We start from the raw sequence: 13,491 nt of genomic DNA, 5'->3' as shown, positions 1-13,491 counted from the left end.
TTATCAGCATTTTCCCTCTTGATAATAGTACTGCAATACAGATTTTAGTATATCAGTAGTGCAGACTGCAGATGCAAAACATGTTAGGCTTTTTTCTGACATGTCAGTCTTAAGATATCATCAGTAAAAATAATATCAGGCTGATATGAGTAAAGCTGACACTAGCTAGTAATACTGACACCATACCAATACATTGATTTATTAGCAGATGTATTTAGAGATCGGTCTATCTTTAGTTCCTGTCTGGATGTTGTTTTGATCTTGTCACTCCTCACTTCTGTACTCTCCTAATGATGTCCGGTTTGCCGAACTGCACACACAGAATACTGGTGCATGTGCTCCGCCCTGCTGCCAGGTGGATTGATGAATGTGCTCAGATTGTTTTTCAGTGAAATGGAATGATTGAATCCAGCCCAGAGGAAACACCTCACTCCTTTTTTTTTTATTGCAGTTCCCTACTTATGTCATCTGTTGACAGCTCTAAAGCCTGACCTGAAAAACACAGGGTTCTTACAGGCAGGTGTAAACTGGTAATTGCTGCTTTTCTTCAATTGTGAAAGTTACTAACTCCAGTTAGGTCAATTATTTACGTCTGTGTTGCATTACACCGAGACAGCAGAGACCTGACAAGTTAAATCTGAGTGCAGCCTCATGCAGCAGAAAAAAGACAGATAATCATTCAGGATCAAAGCTTGATTCATGGCTGCTGCAGACCTGAGATCTGCCTCTGTAACGTGGCAGCTAGGCTTTTCCACTCAGCTGTTGAGGTAATTCACTGGCAGCAGGCAGCCATGATTTATGCTTCTTCTCACTGGCTGTGTCGACTGAACTGAACGGTCCTGTTAAAATTAAATATTTCATTTCTCAGACTGGCTGTCCAATGAACAAGCTGGAACGATTGTGCTGAGCTGTGGCGCAGTGTCTGATGTAAAGCTTCTATGTTTCAAGTTGTAACTCCTCTCTCCCGTTTGTTTTGCAGCCTGAGTGAGAGCTTCTTCATGGTGAAGGGTGCTGCTCTCTTCCTGCAGCAGGGGAGCAGTCAACAGGGCCAGAAAGCACATCCTCACACCAAACATGCAGGTGAGAGACTCAAGGCACAACACCTAAAAAGCCCACTCTGTTATCCACGTCACATAAGGTAATGTGCTGCACTCCCTAACACTACAGCAGATGTTTGTAGCCGAGGTGAGATGGATGGAGGCTGCTTCGTTGATAAGTATGTTCCAGACGTATAGCTTAGGCAGATTAGTGTTTAAGTCCAACGCATGGTAGCACTGTGAGCAAAACTTCTGTTGACGATTAAAGAAGGTCCTTTTATTGTTTGTATTACCTCGTGTGTCCTCTGTTTTTCTCACTGAGCTAACTTCACTGAGTAAACGGTACATAAGGTAAATCTATTCTCAGCATACCCGCTTTGTTTTATAGTATATTTGATGAATTTTACTGAAGCAACATAATTCATTTTTGAAGGAAATTGAGAGTGGTGTTTATTGTGGAGAAAGATACTCACAGTGTTTATACTTGGTTGATGGTTGTTTCACTGTAACGGCCGGTTGGAAGCTGATAACCGGTGGCGAACAACTTTAACCTGGTTACTTACTGTACCTCTATAGAAAATTAAGAGATGTTTATTGTCTTGTTTATTTCATTCATCGAATGCTGAGGTCACTTGACAAGGTGGATCAAACAATGAACCGGCTGGTGTCTTTAATCAAAGGCTGTCACTATTGAAAGCCACGGTTATTGCTTTAAAGACATAAGGCCGACCTGACAGTCCACTGGCATGATGGGAGCTCAGCACCAGCCAACAGCTAACATGCTGCCAAGTCATTTGGCATGTCATGACTGGGGTTGGCAGCTTTGTCCTCTCTACCAGCCACTTTGTCAGGTAACCCACATTTTAACCGGTGCTCAAAAAACATTTGGCTAAGGGGAAATAGTTGTATAATTTCCCAGCAACTGCGGCCCTCAGAAAAAACAAGATAGTGAAGTGACTTTTGCAAAGTGCTTGATGAAGATATTCCTGCTCTGTGAACTGGTGTCCTAGCATCAGAGACTTAAACAGGAGTCAGATCTCTTCTGGTCTCATCAGCCAGTTTTGTGGAAATAACCATGACCCTACAGATCTTAGATAAGATACAAAAAACACTAATCTGTGAAGATGTACTTATGTGTGATGACCAGCGCTGTGACATTTATGACATTTTATTTTATAAATGTTACAGGCAGCCGTCCATACTCTGATTAACGTCACAGGTGGTGGACTTGTTCGGCCGTGTGAACACAGCCTCCCTCTTTCATTTCCTTCAACCACCTTCTTGAAAAGGTCGATAGGCGTTATTTGCACATATCCAAAAACCTGTTGATATCCAAGACTTTCCCAATGTTTAAAAGTAGGTGTGTTTCTCCCTCCGGCCAGAAATGTGGGCTTTTCTTTTGGGCTTGCATCTCTGCAAACTGTCGGCTAGTTGGCTTTTGTACAACACACAGAGCTGGCCATAAACAGGCAAGAGGCTGTGAGGCAGTGTCTCGCAAATTGAGGCAAAACCACAATTGAGACACATATTCCGAATGTGCTGTGTACATGTCCAAAGAATGCTCTTAAAACCCGAATAATATAGGCATATCCCACATGTCTTAATTCGAAAATGCTCCATTCGGAATAAGGCCTTATTAAAAATATCCGAACGGAGTATGCTGTTTACATGACTAAACTGTTATAAGGAGTAGGTGAAGTTTATCTCTAAGATGAAAGTCAGTTGAACTGGTTTGAACCTGTCACATCAACATGGACACATGATACATACTGTAATTGTCTGCAGCAGATATATTTATGTTTCTGTATATTGCTCTCGAATCTTGCAGCTGTTATTATTCTGAACAGATGCCTAGGCTGCCACAGTCGTGTGAACTAAGGCCATGAACTCACTTGACCTTTTACACTTTGATCAACTTCGATCCATCAACACTATCAAACGCACTTATATGTTTTTTTCCAGATTTTTCTGCTGGCAGCTATCTGCTGAGTTTCTGCTATTTAACTGTTGAATATAACCACTGGACCCTCGGTGTCTTTGTGTCACTGTAGGAAATGTTCTTGAAGCCTCAGTAAGCAGGAAATTATTCATATAGATTTGAACTCTGTTCATGCCGTCCTTATTGACAGTACCGCAGTGCACCACACCTTGGCCATTATGATCTTAAAGAACAATTTAAGCACAATTCCAGTTCCCTTGTGACAGTTTCTACATGCATGTGCCCCAATTAAAGATATATTTTTTATCAGTTTGTCAAACCTCTGGGTCTTATTGTCAAGGTCATCTACTTTGAACACAAAGTTATAAATTTTTAAGTTTTATCGGAACAATAGTCATCAGGCTATACATTTTTACATTTTGAAAAAAAGTTGTCACTTGTGCTCTAAGAATAATTTTAGTCAGTAAATTTAGAAGGAGTGGTTGGTGGCTTATAAATGATCTGTTTATATATAATTCTCTATCAATAGGAATTTTGTTATGAACTTTCCAAATCTTTACCCAAAAATCCAAACAGATGCATTACATTAAGACAGTGACCCAGATATAAGACAAAGTGATCAATGGCATGTTGTGGAGAAGCTAACGTAATGTCACTTTAAACATGTTTTAATTGTAATTTTACTGAAGAGACATGCGGACTGTGATATGAGATACAAAGACTACATGACCACTTTCTGTTTCATTGCCAGTAGCAGTTTATTAAAACAGGTCAGGATGACATGATTTGTCTACCTGTTGTGACATATTTCAACATAGTTGGCACCCCATCAGCTGCTACCTAGCATTGCTGTTGGTCCACCTCCGCACCCTGTTTTATTATCTGACACGTCTTACATTAAACCTGGCGCAGGGAGCACTGAGGGATGCATAATGAACAAAGACAAGCTCTTGAATTGTGGTTTTGTGGCTCACAAATTTGCTCATGCAAAGACGGAAAATGTATTGTCAATTAATTTCTCTTCTATGCGAATGTCAGCTAATATAAAGACGTGTTTAGTGTTAAACACAAGGGATCTGTGTAACTTCACGTACCTTCACTAAACTACAGCAATGCCTTCAATTATATTATTCTATTGTCTCCCCCCAGAATGCATTATATTATCATTAATTTCAGTGTTATCAAAATGAAACAGTCCTTATATCCTCTCCTTTAAGTCAAAATGTGTCAGCATGTGTGACAGGGCAGATTTATAATCACTGACATCAACCAGTCAAGAGCTGCTCGTCATGGATCATTTTTCTCTATGATCTTCTTCAACAGGTGACTTACCTCAACACTTGCAGGTGATGATAAACATTCTTCGCTCAGAGGACAGAATCAAACTGGTGAGAGACAACACAAGTACAGTACATGCATACATCAAAACATACACATACAGGCAAGTGACTTAACCCCTCTGGCATAGCAAACCCTCCAGAATGCATTTTATGGTGGAACCATTAAGACGCTTATTGGTTCACTGTAATTATTAGCTCATGAGAGCAGGTTTGAACACACTCAGGAGAGCATTACCAAATGTTTCCATGATGTGTATGTGTGTGTGTACGTATCCGTTAGCGTGAAGCTGAGTTATTTCATTTTACGTTCACTGGCTCTGTGTTCTCGTACATCCTGGGGACTTGGTTACACTATTACATTAAAATTGTATTCCAGTTCTCTATGCACATCCAGCTGTAACACTTCATTCACTTTGTTCGACACAGATTTTAGCAGGAGGGTCAGAGCGTTGGACATTTTTGCTTCTGTAGGGCATTTGTTGTTGTGTACAATCAGAGTTTTGAAGAGCACCAACCTGCCACACTAGATTTATTTGAATGAAGTATGTGTCAACCAACACGTTTTAAATGTGATACTGATTGACTGATATTGTCTTGTATTATCATCCATCCATCCATTATCTGTAACCGCTTATCCCATACCGGGACGCGGGGGGACTGGAGCCGATCCCAGCTGACATTGGATGAAGGCGGTGTACACCCTGGACAGGTCGTCAGACTTTGAAACTCAGAAATTGTGTGTACCCTGTCTAGGCGGTGCGGCTGGAGAGTGCATGGTCAGATCGTGTGCGGTACATGGTGGTGGTGTACACCAGTGGGCGACAAGACACAGAGGAGAACATCCTACTGGGAATTGACTTTACCAGCAAAGACTGGTGAGAGAAAACCCTTCTTGTGTGTGCCGTTTTGTGACCACTGTTTAAGCTACCAGAGCATCATTTCTGAATTGGTATTTGCTTTGTGTTACTAGTCGACATGATATATGAACAATTCTATATTTATGAATATGAACAACACTCAACCACAGAGCTCTGCTTCAAGCTGCTATACATGCACCGCACAGAAAATGTTACAGTAGTTTGTGTTTACTTTTCCCAGTGAGCAAATGAGAAAGTGAGAAATGATTTGCATGTTTCTAGTAAATCCCACAAGATGTATTCCCTACAGGGCTGCTCAAGACTGTATACTTCACCTAAAAACAACAAACATTTCAAACTTAATCCCTTCTTAAGCCATTTCCTGTTTGTATTGTTTAGATTTACAGATATTAATTATGTGAATCTAGAATATAGCCAATGTAGCAACAGAGGTTTTTAATGTGGAAAACCACATTTATGTTATCGACTTTGCACATGCGTCACTTTAAAGAAAAGACGATATATTTTTCTTCTATTTGCCTGGTAATTAATGTTCATTCTCTACCAGCAAAAGCTGTTCGGTCGGCATGGCGCTACCTCTGTGGAGTGACACAAAGATCCATCTGGATGGAGATGGGTGAGTTACAGCTGCAGCATTTAACAACCCAGTGATATTCCCCTTTTGTACCCAACACTGCAGCTACACCTGACACTTGGGATGAACATGATACACGCACACAGCTACACTGTGCTCAGGGGAATGACCATCTGTTTTGTTTGTTTGGTCCTCAGGGGCTTCACTGTGAACACGGCGAGTCGGACTCATGTCTTCAAACCCGTGTCAGTGCAGGCTATGTGGTGAGTAATGAACAAGCTCTGGAGCCACAGCAGCTGTCTGAAGAAATTCAGCTTCATGACACACCATAATAAATCTCCTGATAAACACATGTGCCACTCTGCTGCATTGAGGCAGGTTGAGGCAATGCTGATTCACTCTGCCACCTGCTGGCATGAAGACGCATGTGCAGAGCATTGCATAGACCCTTTAACAGAGTGTTAGTAACAAAATTAGACTTTTACTTAAATCATCTATAACTATGACCTTTATCTTTCCCAACAAACACAATGTAGGTCAGCACTGCAGGTGCTGCACAAGGCATGCGAGGTGTCACGCAGGTATAACTACTTCCCTGGAGGCATGGCGCTCACCTGGATGGGCTACTACGAGAGCTGCATCGCTTCAGAGCAGAGCTGCATCAATGAGTGGAACGCCATGAAGGACTTGGAGACCACGCGGCCGGACTCGCCCACCATGTTTGTCGACAAGTCAGTAAACATAAACTTAAATCGGATTCTTTGTGTAAAGACTGAAACTGATCGCACCGACACCTGTTGTTGAAATAGCTTGACATTTCAGGGAACAACTGGAATTAAGTGAGTGCTGAGATTTTAATGTTAATCTTTGGTAGGCCTTCAGAGAGAGAGAGGACAGGGTGCCTTATTAAAGCCAAACTCAGAAGCATCATGATGTGCCAGGACCTCGAGAACGTCACCTGCAAACAGGTAAATATACAGTAGTAGTAGTACACACACACACACACTGAAATAAACCACTGCTTTGCATTTCATGTTCAGTGGCTGCATTTGCATTTCACTCTCTACTCTCTACTCATTTTCAAACCTTGGACTTGACTTTTATCGAAGTTACTATTTCAATCAGGGGAGACTTCATTTAGAGTGAACAATAATTTAGAACATAGTGCACAATAAAATATGAATAGTGAAGAGTCTTTGGTGAGTTAGACCCCATCGTGACGTAGTATATGAAAGGGGGTAGTGATGTCGTGGTTAGGTCAGAATACACCCCAGAGTCTAGACACTGGTGGCGAAGGGGGTTGCTGAATATCTAATGATGGGATGTTGAGCAGGACTGGGCACTGAATATGATGAAGACTGGAGGGGAATGGAGTGGAGGAGGGTTGCATCGGTTCGTACTGCTACTCGACAACTGACAGCATCAGAGAGGAGAACAGTTTTAAAATTTGACAGCAACAATATGATTGGCTCAGGCAGATCGTCGCAGAATCTGGTTGGTTCAACTTAGAGTGAACGCCCGTAGTCAGCTGATAGTGTAGGAGCCAGAGAGAGAGATTTGGGAATGAATGAGAGTGTAAATTTCCATAATTGGGATAATCATGAATATTGTAGACCGCAGTCATGGTAGAGAAGTGAAAAATAGAGCCTGATTTATAAAAAGGGGGACCTTATGATTTATGATGACCTTATTTAAGATTGTTTGATTGTTTGTTCTTCACTAAAAAAGATGTGTGTCCTATCTGTGATGCAATAAAAATATCTGTTTCTTAACTTAATGTAAGGTAAAGTCATTCCAGTATGTTTTAGTGCCATTTTATGATCAACCAACATACTGTATAATTCTCTTTATTTAGATCCGTACAGAGTTGGAACAACACATGAATTGCAACCTGAAGGAGTACAAAGAGTTCATCGACAATGAGATGCTGCTGATCCTGGGCCAGATGGACAAAGCCACGCTCATCTTTGACCACGTCTACCTGGTGGGACAACTGATACTGTCGCTTACAATCACCAAGATATCTGTTACATCTGTTCTTTCCTGTCAATAACCTTTTCCATCCCAGTGGAAAACTGCTTCCATGTGAAATGATTGTTTTTATGAGAAATAACAATCTTACAAAGATGAATTAATCAAATACACTCAATCTAAACAGTATTTTCCTTCATTTGTTTGTAGGGATCCGAATGGAATGCATCTAATTTGGAGGAGCTGCAGGAGTCAGGGTGATTTATTTTATATTATGACGGAGCTAAGATGACCACACAAAAAAAATATTTTTATTATGATTTGAGCAAGAAAGAATGTTGTTGAGTTAACGTTATCTTTCCTCCCCAGGGTGGGCTACATCCTCAACGTTACCAAGGAGATAGACAACTTCTTTCAAGGCACATTCAGTTATCACAACATACGTGTCTACGATGAAGACGCCACTGACCTGCTGGCTCACTGGAATGAGACGTACAACTTCATTGTTAAAGCAAAGTGAGTCCTGAGTGGAACAGAGAACATGTTGCTCATGTATGTATCAGTTTATAAAGACATCTCATCTTCACTTGTCAAGTTATTCAAATCTCCCATCACACATTTACTTTTTATTTGGGGGATCAGATTACTTTTCTACCTGTAGTCGCAAAGAGAACAAGTGGCTCCAATATTTCCTAATGTTTCGCTAATCTTTAATTTAATGCATTTTATCAATATTTTATCAATATGCTGTAACTTTATTGATTAGACTTTGTTTTCAAGCTAATATCGGACATGTTTTAACTGTTTTTATTGAGCATGAAAGTTCATTCTTGACTTTGGAAGCAGTAGTTTCACAAATAAATCTTAACTCAACATCCACTTACGAACTTTATCACTAACAAAGACCATGCCATTAGTACGGTACAAAAAGTAGTGTGCGTGTCCGTCCTTCTGTCCGTTCGCGTGTTACACTTTAGTTTCCGGAGCAGAACTCAAAAACTATTTAACTTAAGAACTTCAAATTTGGTATGATGGTTGACAGTGTGGTCAAGTTGTGCCTTTTGGGGGCTAGAAGTCCAGGGTGCCCAACATTTTTTAAATTTTTCCCAAAGGGCAAAACCTTTGGCCCTACTTTAGCAAGGGTCAAGCAGTGAGCGGGGGTATGTGAGCCATGCTCACTTTTGCCTTGTTCGGAATGGCTGGAGGATGCGGAAAAGATTGGGTAAGGGTCGAGTTTTGTGGGATGTTGGGGGTCGAGGAGAGGGATGAAGGGAGTGTGAACCGGGGGATGAACGGGAGCCGGATGTCGGTCGGGGTCGTTTACAGTAGGATGGTGGGGGGTCGAGGAGAGGGGTGAAAAGGGGTCGATCATGTGGGAATGAATGAGGCAGAACGGGTTCGTGGTATGACTGGAGCATCTGAAACCCGGGGGTTCTGAGTGAGTACGCCTCAATCCTCGATGAGCTTCGTGCTTCATCATCCCTCCTTGTACGAATCCAGGACTTTCTTTTTGTGAGGTGACGGTGCCAACCGCTGATCCACCGTGCCGCCCTGCTGAGAGAGGAGAAGAACAGGGTTTGGGGGGGAGGGTTGTGAGAACTGAGACAAACAGGAGAGAAGAGGGTTAGACACAGCTATAGGTCTGCACACGTGATCGAGTTAGTGAGGCATAAATGGAGGAATTAACAAGACACAGGTTATTGAATTAGCGAGGGAGAGAAGCATGGTCTTGTTCCTGAACCTTAGTTATAATAACTTAATTTCTGGAGCTTTCAACCACATACTCCCCATGTACTGTCAAACCACTCGTTACCACGTGGTTGAAGCTCCTTACTTATATGTCAATTGATAACAAGTGAGTTATCTCCATGACAACTGAACAAGCTAAATCCGCTGAGGAAGATTGTGAGATGCGGTTGAAATCTCTAGAAAAAGCTGTTTAGTGGACCTTGAGTGAAGATTAATTTTGTCAAACTACGTTTTTTTACGATTGTTATTTTGTAATTCTCCCCCATAGAAAGAACCACTCCAAGTGTCTAGTTCACTGCAAGATGGGTGTCAGTCGGTCTGCCTCCACCGTCATCGCTTACGCCATGAAGGATTTCGGCTGGTCGCTAGAGAAGGCTTACAACTTTGTCAAGCAAAAGAGGAGCATCACACGACCCAACGCCGGCTTCATGAGGCAGCTGGCCGAGTATGAGGGCATCTTGGATGCTAGGTACAGCCCGTGTGTGTGTGTGTGTGTGTACAGTGTTATTTTCTAGTTGTCTTCTCTCAGTGGACCAGTTTTTTGACGTGTGTTCTCCTTCTGTGTGTGTATATTTCCAGTAAACAGCGTCACAACAAGCTGTGGCATCCAGACGCAGACTGTGAGATGGCGGAGGGGCAGCAGGGGTTGTCTCAGTGTTGTGGAGGGGAGGAGGGAGGCCACCTGACTCCAGAGCCAGGGATGTCTCCCTGCTGTGAGGAGGCGCTGTCTGATAAGGGGGCTGCGTGTCCCTCCCCGCGCAGGGCTGTTGCACTGGAGATCGACCCCGCCTACAACAACTACTATTTCCGCCGGCTCTCGGACTCAGCGCTGGACAGCGAACCATCAACGCCTGTGCGCGGCCCTCCACTTGTCGGGATGGAAAAGGTCTTCATAGAAATCGATGATGTGGAGCGTGACGCTCTGCTGGACGACGAGGCCTTTGACGGGCGTGAAGGCCTGCCGCTCCCCCACTTTGGGCCTAAAGCAGAAGGGACCGCTGCCCAGACGAGCTCTCGGGGCCCTGAGCCCCTGGAGGAGCTGCGTTTGAGGCTGGAGTTCAGTACAGTGGAGGAGGAGGATGAGGAGGAGGTGCAAAAGGAGGAGGCAGAGATGGAGGTGCTCATGCAGCCAGATGATGGAGGGGGTGGGGAAGTAGGCGGAGGAGAGGAAACGCAAGATGTGGAGGTAGAAGGGGATACTGAGGGAAACGGGATGGACCTGGCAACCCTGAATGAAAACTCCAACAATAACAACCATTTGAGCATGCCATGTAACCTCATTGTAAGTTTTACTTATATGATTAACCTGCATGTTAGAATGAAAATGCTGTTATTGATTTCATGAATTACCAGTTTCCTCGGACATTTATTTTTCTTTTCCTGTCTTTATTTAGGAAAAAGCTTCCTCCTTCCCTCCTCCAGTTGATGCATCTACACTGTCCTGGAGGGATTCTAAGTCCAAGCTGAAAGAAGACTCTCCACCCCTGGTTTCTAAGCTTTGCCTTAACCCCAGTCCTCCTGAAGTCCCAAGTGCTTCATTCCCACTGTCCCATACCTCTTCTGAAGGCCTGGCGTCTTCAGTGGGACTGCTGCGTTCCTGTGGCCCTCTGTGTGACTGTGCCAACTGTGCTGCCTCCCCGCCCACAGCTGTACTCGACAGAGAGGAGCAGCAAGGAGACTCACTGCACTTGCCGGAGCCGAAGGACGACGTTGATTTATTAGAAGTAAAGACTGAGAGTCAGAAAAGTGCGTCTGCAGCTGCCTCAGAGGCTCTCCCTGAGCTGATGAGTATAGATTTGGAGGAAGAGAAGCTTGACACGGCTTGCTACGTTGACCAACAACAGGAGACCCTGTTGCAGCTGCAGAGGTCCGGGTTGGTCCGCCGGCGTGCAGAGAGGCTAGAGAAACTTTCAGGTTTAACCCAGGAGAGCTTTCTCTCTCTGAAACCTTTGCATGCATGCCAAAGGTCCCAAAACAGCCCATTTCACACTGAGAAGGAAGAGGAGTCCTTCACTGGAGACCTCCCAAAATCTTCTACACCATGCCAAGTGCGGTTAGAGCCACTGGTGGTGCCACTGACCAATGAAGCCTTGTTGGGGGTGGTGGGGTCTGGGTTGTTCACACCCACCTCCTCGCCTCATGGCTCCACCCTGACACGCAGCTCCAGCAGCGACAGTCTGCGCAGCGTGAGGGGGAAACCCGGCCTCGTGCGTCAGAGGGCGCAGGAGATCGAGACCCGCATGCGTCTGGCGGGCCTGACCGTGCCCTCGAGGCTGAAGCGGTCCAACTCGCTGGCCAAGTTGGACAGCCTCAACTTCTCCTCGGAGGACCTGTGCTCAGCCTGCTCCTCGGATGCAGGAACACTACTGCTCCTCTCGCTGTCCCCAGAGCCAGACCCCGGCCTGGAGTGGGACTCCCCCTCCACCTCTGCTCTGCCCCGGCCCTGCAAGGACCTGCACACTCCAGAGAGAGCGCTGCCAGGTGAGCCCAGAAGCTGACACATGAAGTGGAGGTTATATACGCTCCACCCATCCCCTCATCTGGGCGAGCCGGAGAGTTTAGTCAAAAGAAACTGATGAAAACAAAAAAACAATGCCAACTGTTGTCATAAAAAGGAGTGTACACTCTCCTTTGCCACATTGTTTCTCAAACTGCTGTTCACAGTGATGAAAGTCATATTGCTGTATCTGACAAGTGTGTAAAGCCATCAGTTCACCTCTAACTTGGTTTGATTCATGGACAAACAAAGTGCCTTACCTATGAGACCAGTGGCACAGAGCTGTGTGTTGGGACTGCAGGATGAGACGGTACAAGGCGCTCTATAACCTTTAACTTCACAGCTGTTAGTATCGGATAAGTACCAAATTATGGTATCCATCGGCACTTAGATTATTTTTCCTGTCTGCTGGTACAAAGTGGTAGCCTACATTGATCAACTTCCCTCAACGGAGCTTGACAGAAAGCAAAGTGTTAATAAATGTAGAATTGTTTACTGCACAGTTTATGTTTTAGATGCTAGAGGGTTGTAAAATTAATGGTTACCTCATGTTGCATTCATGGAGCTCTTTCTCAGATGAACACCGGGCAAGAGTTTAATTTGCTGATGTCAAATTAAAGTGAGGAAATCCGTTTTGAGGTGTATGTTAATGCGTGACTATATGTGAGTGAGTGAATGGGATAAAAGTGAAGAGAGAAGGTTGTGACTTTGTTTTGCCAGGGAGGCATGCTCACTGTTTTCAACAAACATTTCTGAGTTTGTTGTTCCTTTGCACTGCTTTTTTATTGAGTGAATACTGGTACACAAGCAAGCTATCTTCCAAAATAACATCAGAGTTATGTTATTGACCTCATCATTCCCTACAACGTTGTTGGGAGAGCAGAGTGAGGAGTCACGCTGCACAGCTTGAAATACAACACAAACGCCTAGTGTGACAGGAACTGAGGATTTATGGCTGTCAAATCACATAATGTATGTGAGGCTAAAGTTATCTGAACACAAAACATGAAACATTTTACATCCAAAAACCTTCTTTACCTTAAATTAGCTCATCCTTGAAGGTTGCCAACATTTTAAACTCATTTGTGCTTTTTTGAAATGTGAAAGACCAAAGTTCTTTGGCTGTCTCGACAAATTGGAAACACCATTGAAGCTGTACAAAATATGTGAACCATAATGTCAATCAACCGTGTGCGTATTTAAATGCTGTCACATCTTTTTGCACCTTTTTGGGAGAAATGAAAGAGACTCGGTGAAGTCATCGGGCTCATAGCTGTTATAAGCTTTTATGCTCAAATCATCAGTGAGTTTCAAAGCTTTTGTGACACTGACTCGATCACAATAGGTTACTTCACAGTTTTGTAACCATTTTCTTTTTATATTTAAGTATGCAGTAACTTTTGTACTGTACATTGCTGTAGTTTGAATGCATATTGCACTTTTTATGTTGGTCAAAATAATGTACTGTATGTGTTAATTATGGAAATAAACATTTCTTTTACATAA

At 43.5% G+C, this 13,491-nt stretch overlaps 1 protein-coding gene across 2 annotated transcripts in view; it reads left to right on the top strand.

The window, feature by feature from the left end:
• ssh1a (slingshot protein phosphatase 1a) overlaps positions 1-13,491 on the top strand; it is a 24,661-nt gene extending 11,170 nt beyond the window's left edge. For both annotated transcript variants that reach the window (XM_074638008.1, XM_074638009.1), the window contains 13 exons: positions 980-1,080; positions 4,300-4,364; positions 5,070-5,191; positions 5,742-5,810; positions 5,966-6,031; positions 6,305-6,499; positions 6,643-6,736; positions 7,624-7,752; positions 7,950-7,996; positions 8,109-8,255; positions 9,757-9,957; positions 10,068-10,770; positions 10,883-13,491. In XM_074638008.1, the coding sequence (XP_074494109.1) occupies positions 980-1,080; positions 4,300-4,364; positions 5,070-5,191; positions 5,742-5,810; positions 5,966-6,031; positions 6,305-6,499; positions 6,643-6,736; positions 7,624-7,752; positions 7,950-7,996; positions 8,109-8,255; positions 9,757-9,957; positions 10,068-10,770; positions 10,883-11,986 (3,043 nt within the window). In that variant the 3' untranslated portion in view covers positions 11,987-13,491. The remainder of the gene's footprint in view (positions 1-979; positions 1,081-4,299; positions 4,365-5,069; positions 5,192-5,741; positions 5,811-5,965; positions 6,032-6,304; positions 6,500-6,642; positions 6,737-7,623; positions 7,753-7,949; positions 7,997-8,108; positions 8,256-9,756; positions 9,958-10,067; positions 10,771-10,882) is intronic.

Source organism: Sebastes fasciatus, chromosome 6, assembly GCF_043250625.1.
Source record: "Sebastes fasciatus isolate fSebFas1 chromosome 6, fSebFas1.pri, whole genome shotgun sequence".
Classification (NCBI taxonomy): domain Eukaryota; kingdom Metazoa; phylum Chordata; class Actinopteri; order Perciformes; family Sebastidae; genus Sebastes; species Sebastes fasciatus.
The sequence above is the reverse complement of the archived record's forward strand: the minus strand, read 5'-3'. Positions and strand labels throughout refer to the sequence as shown.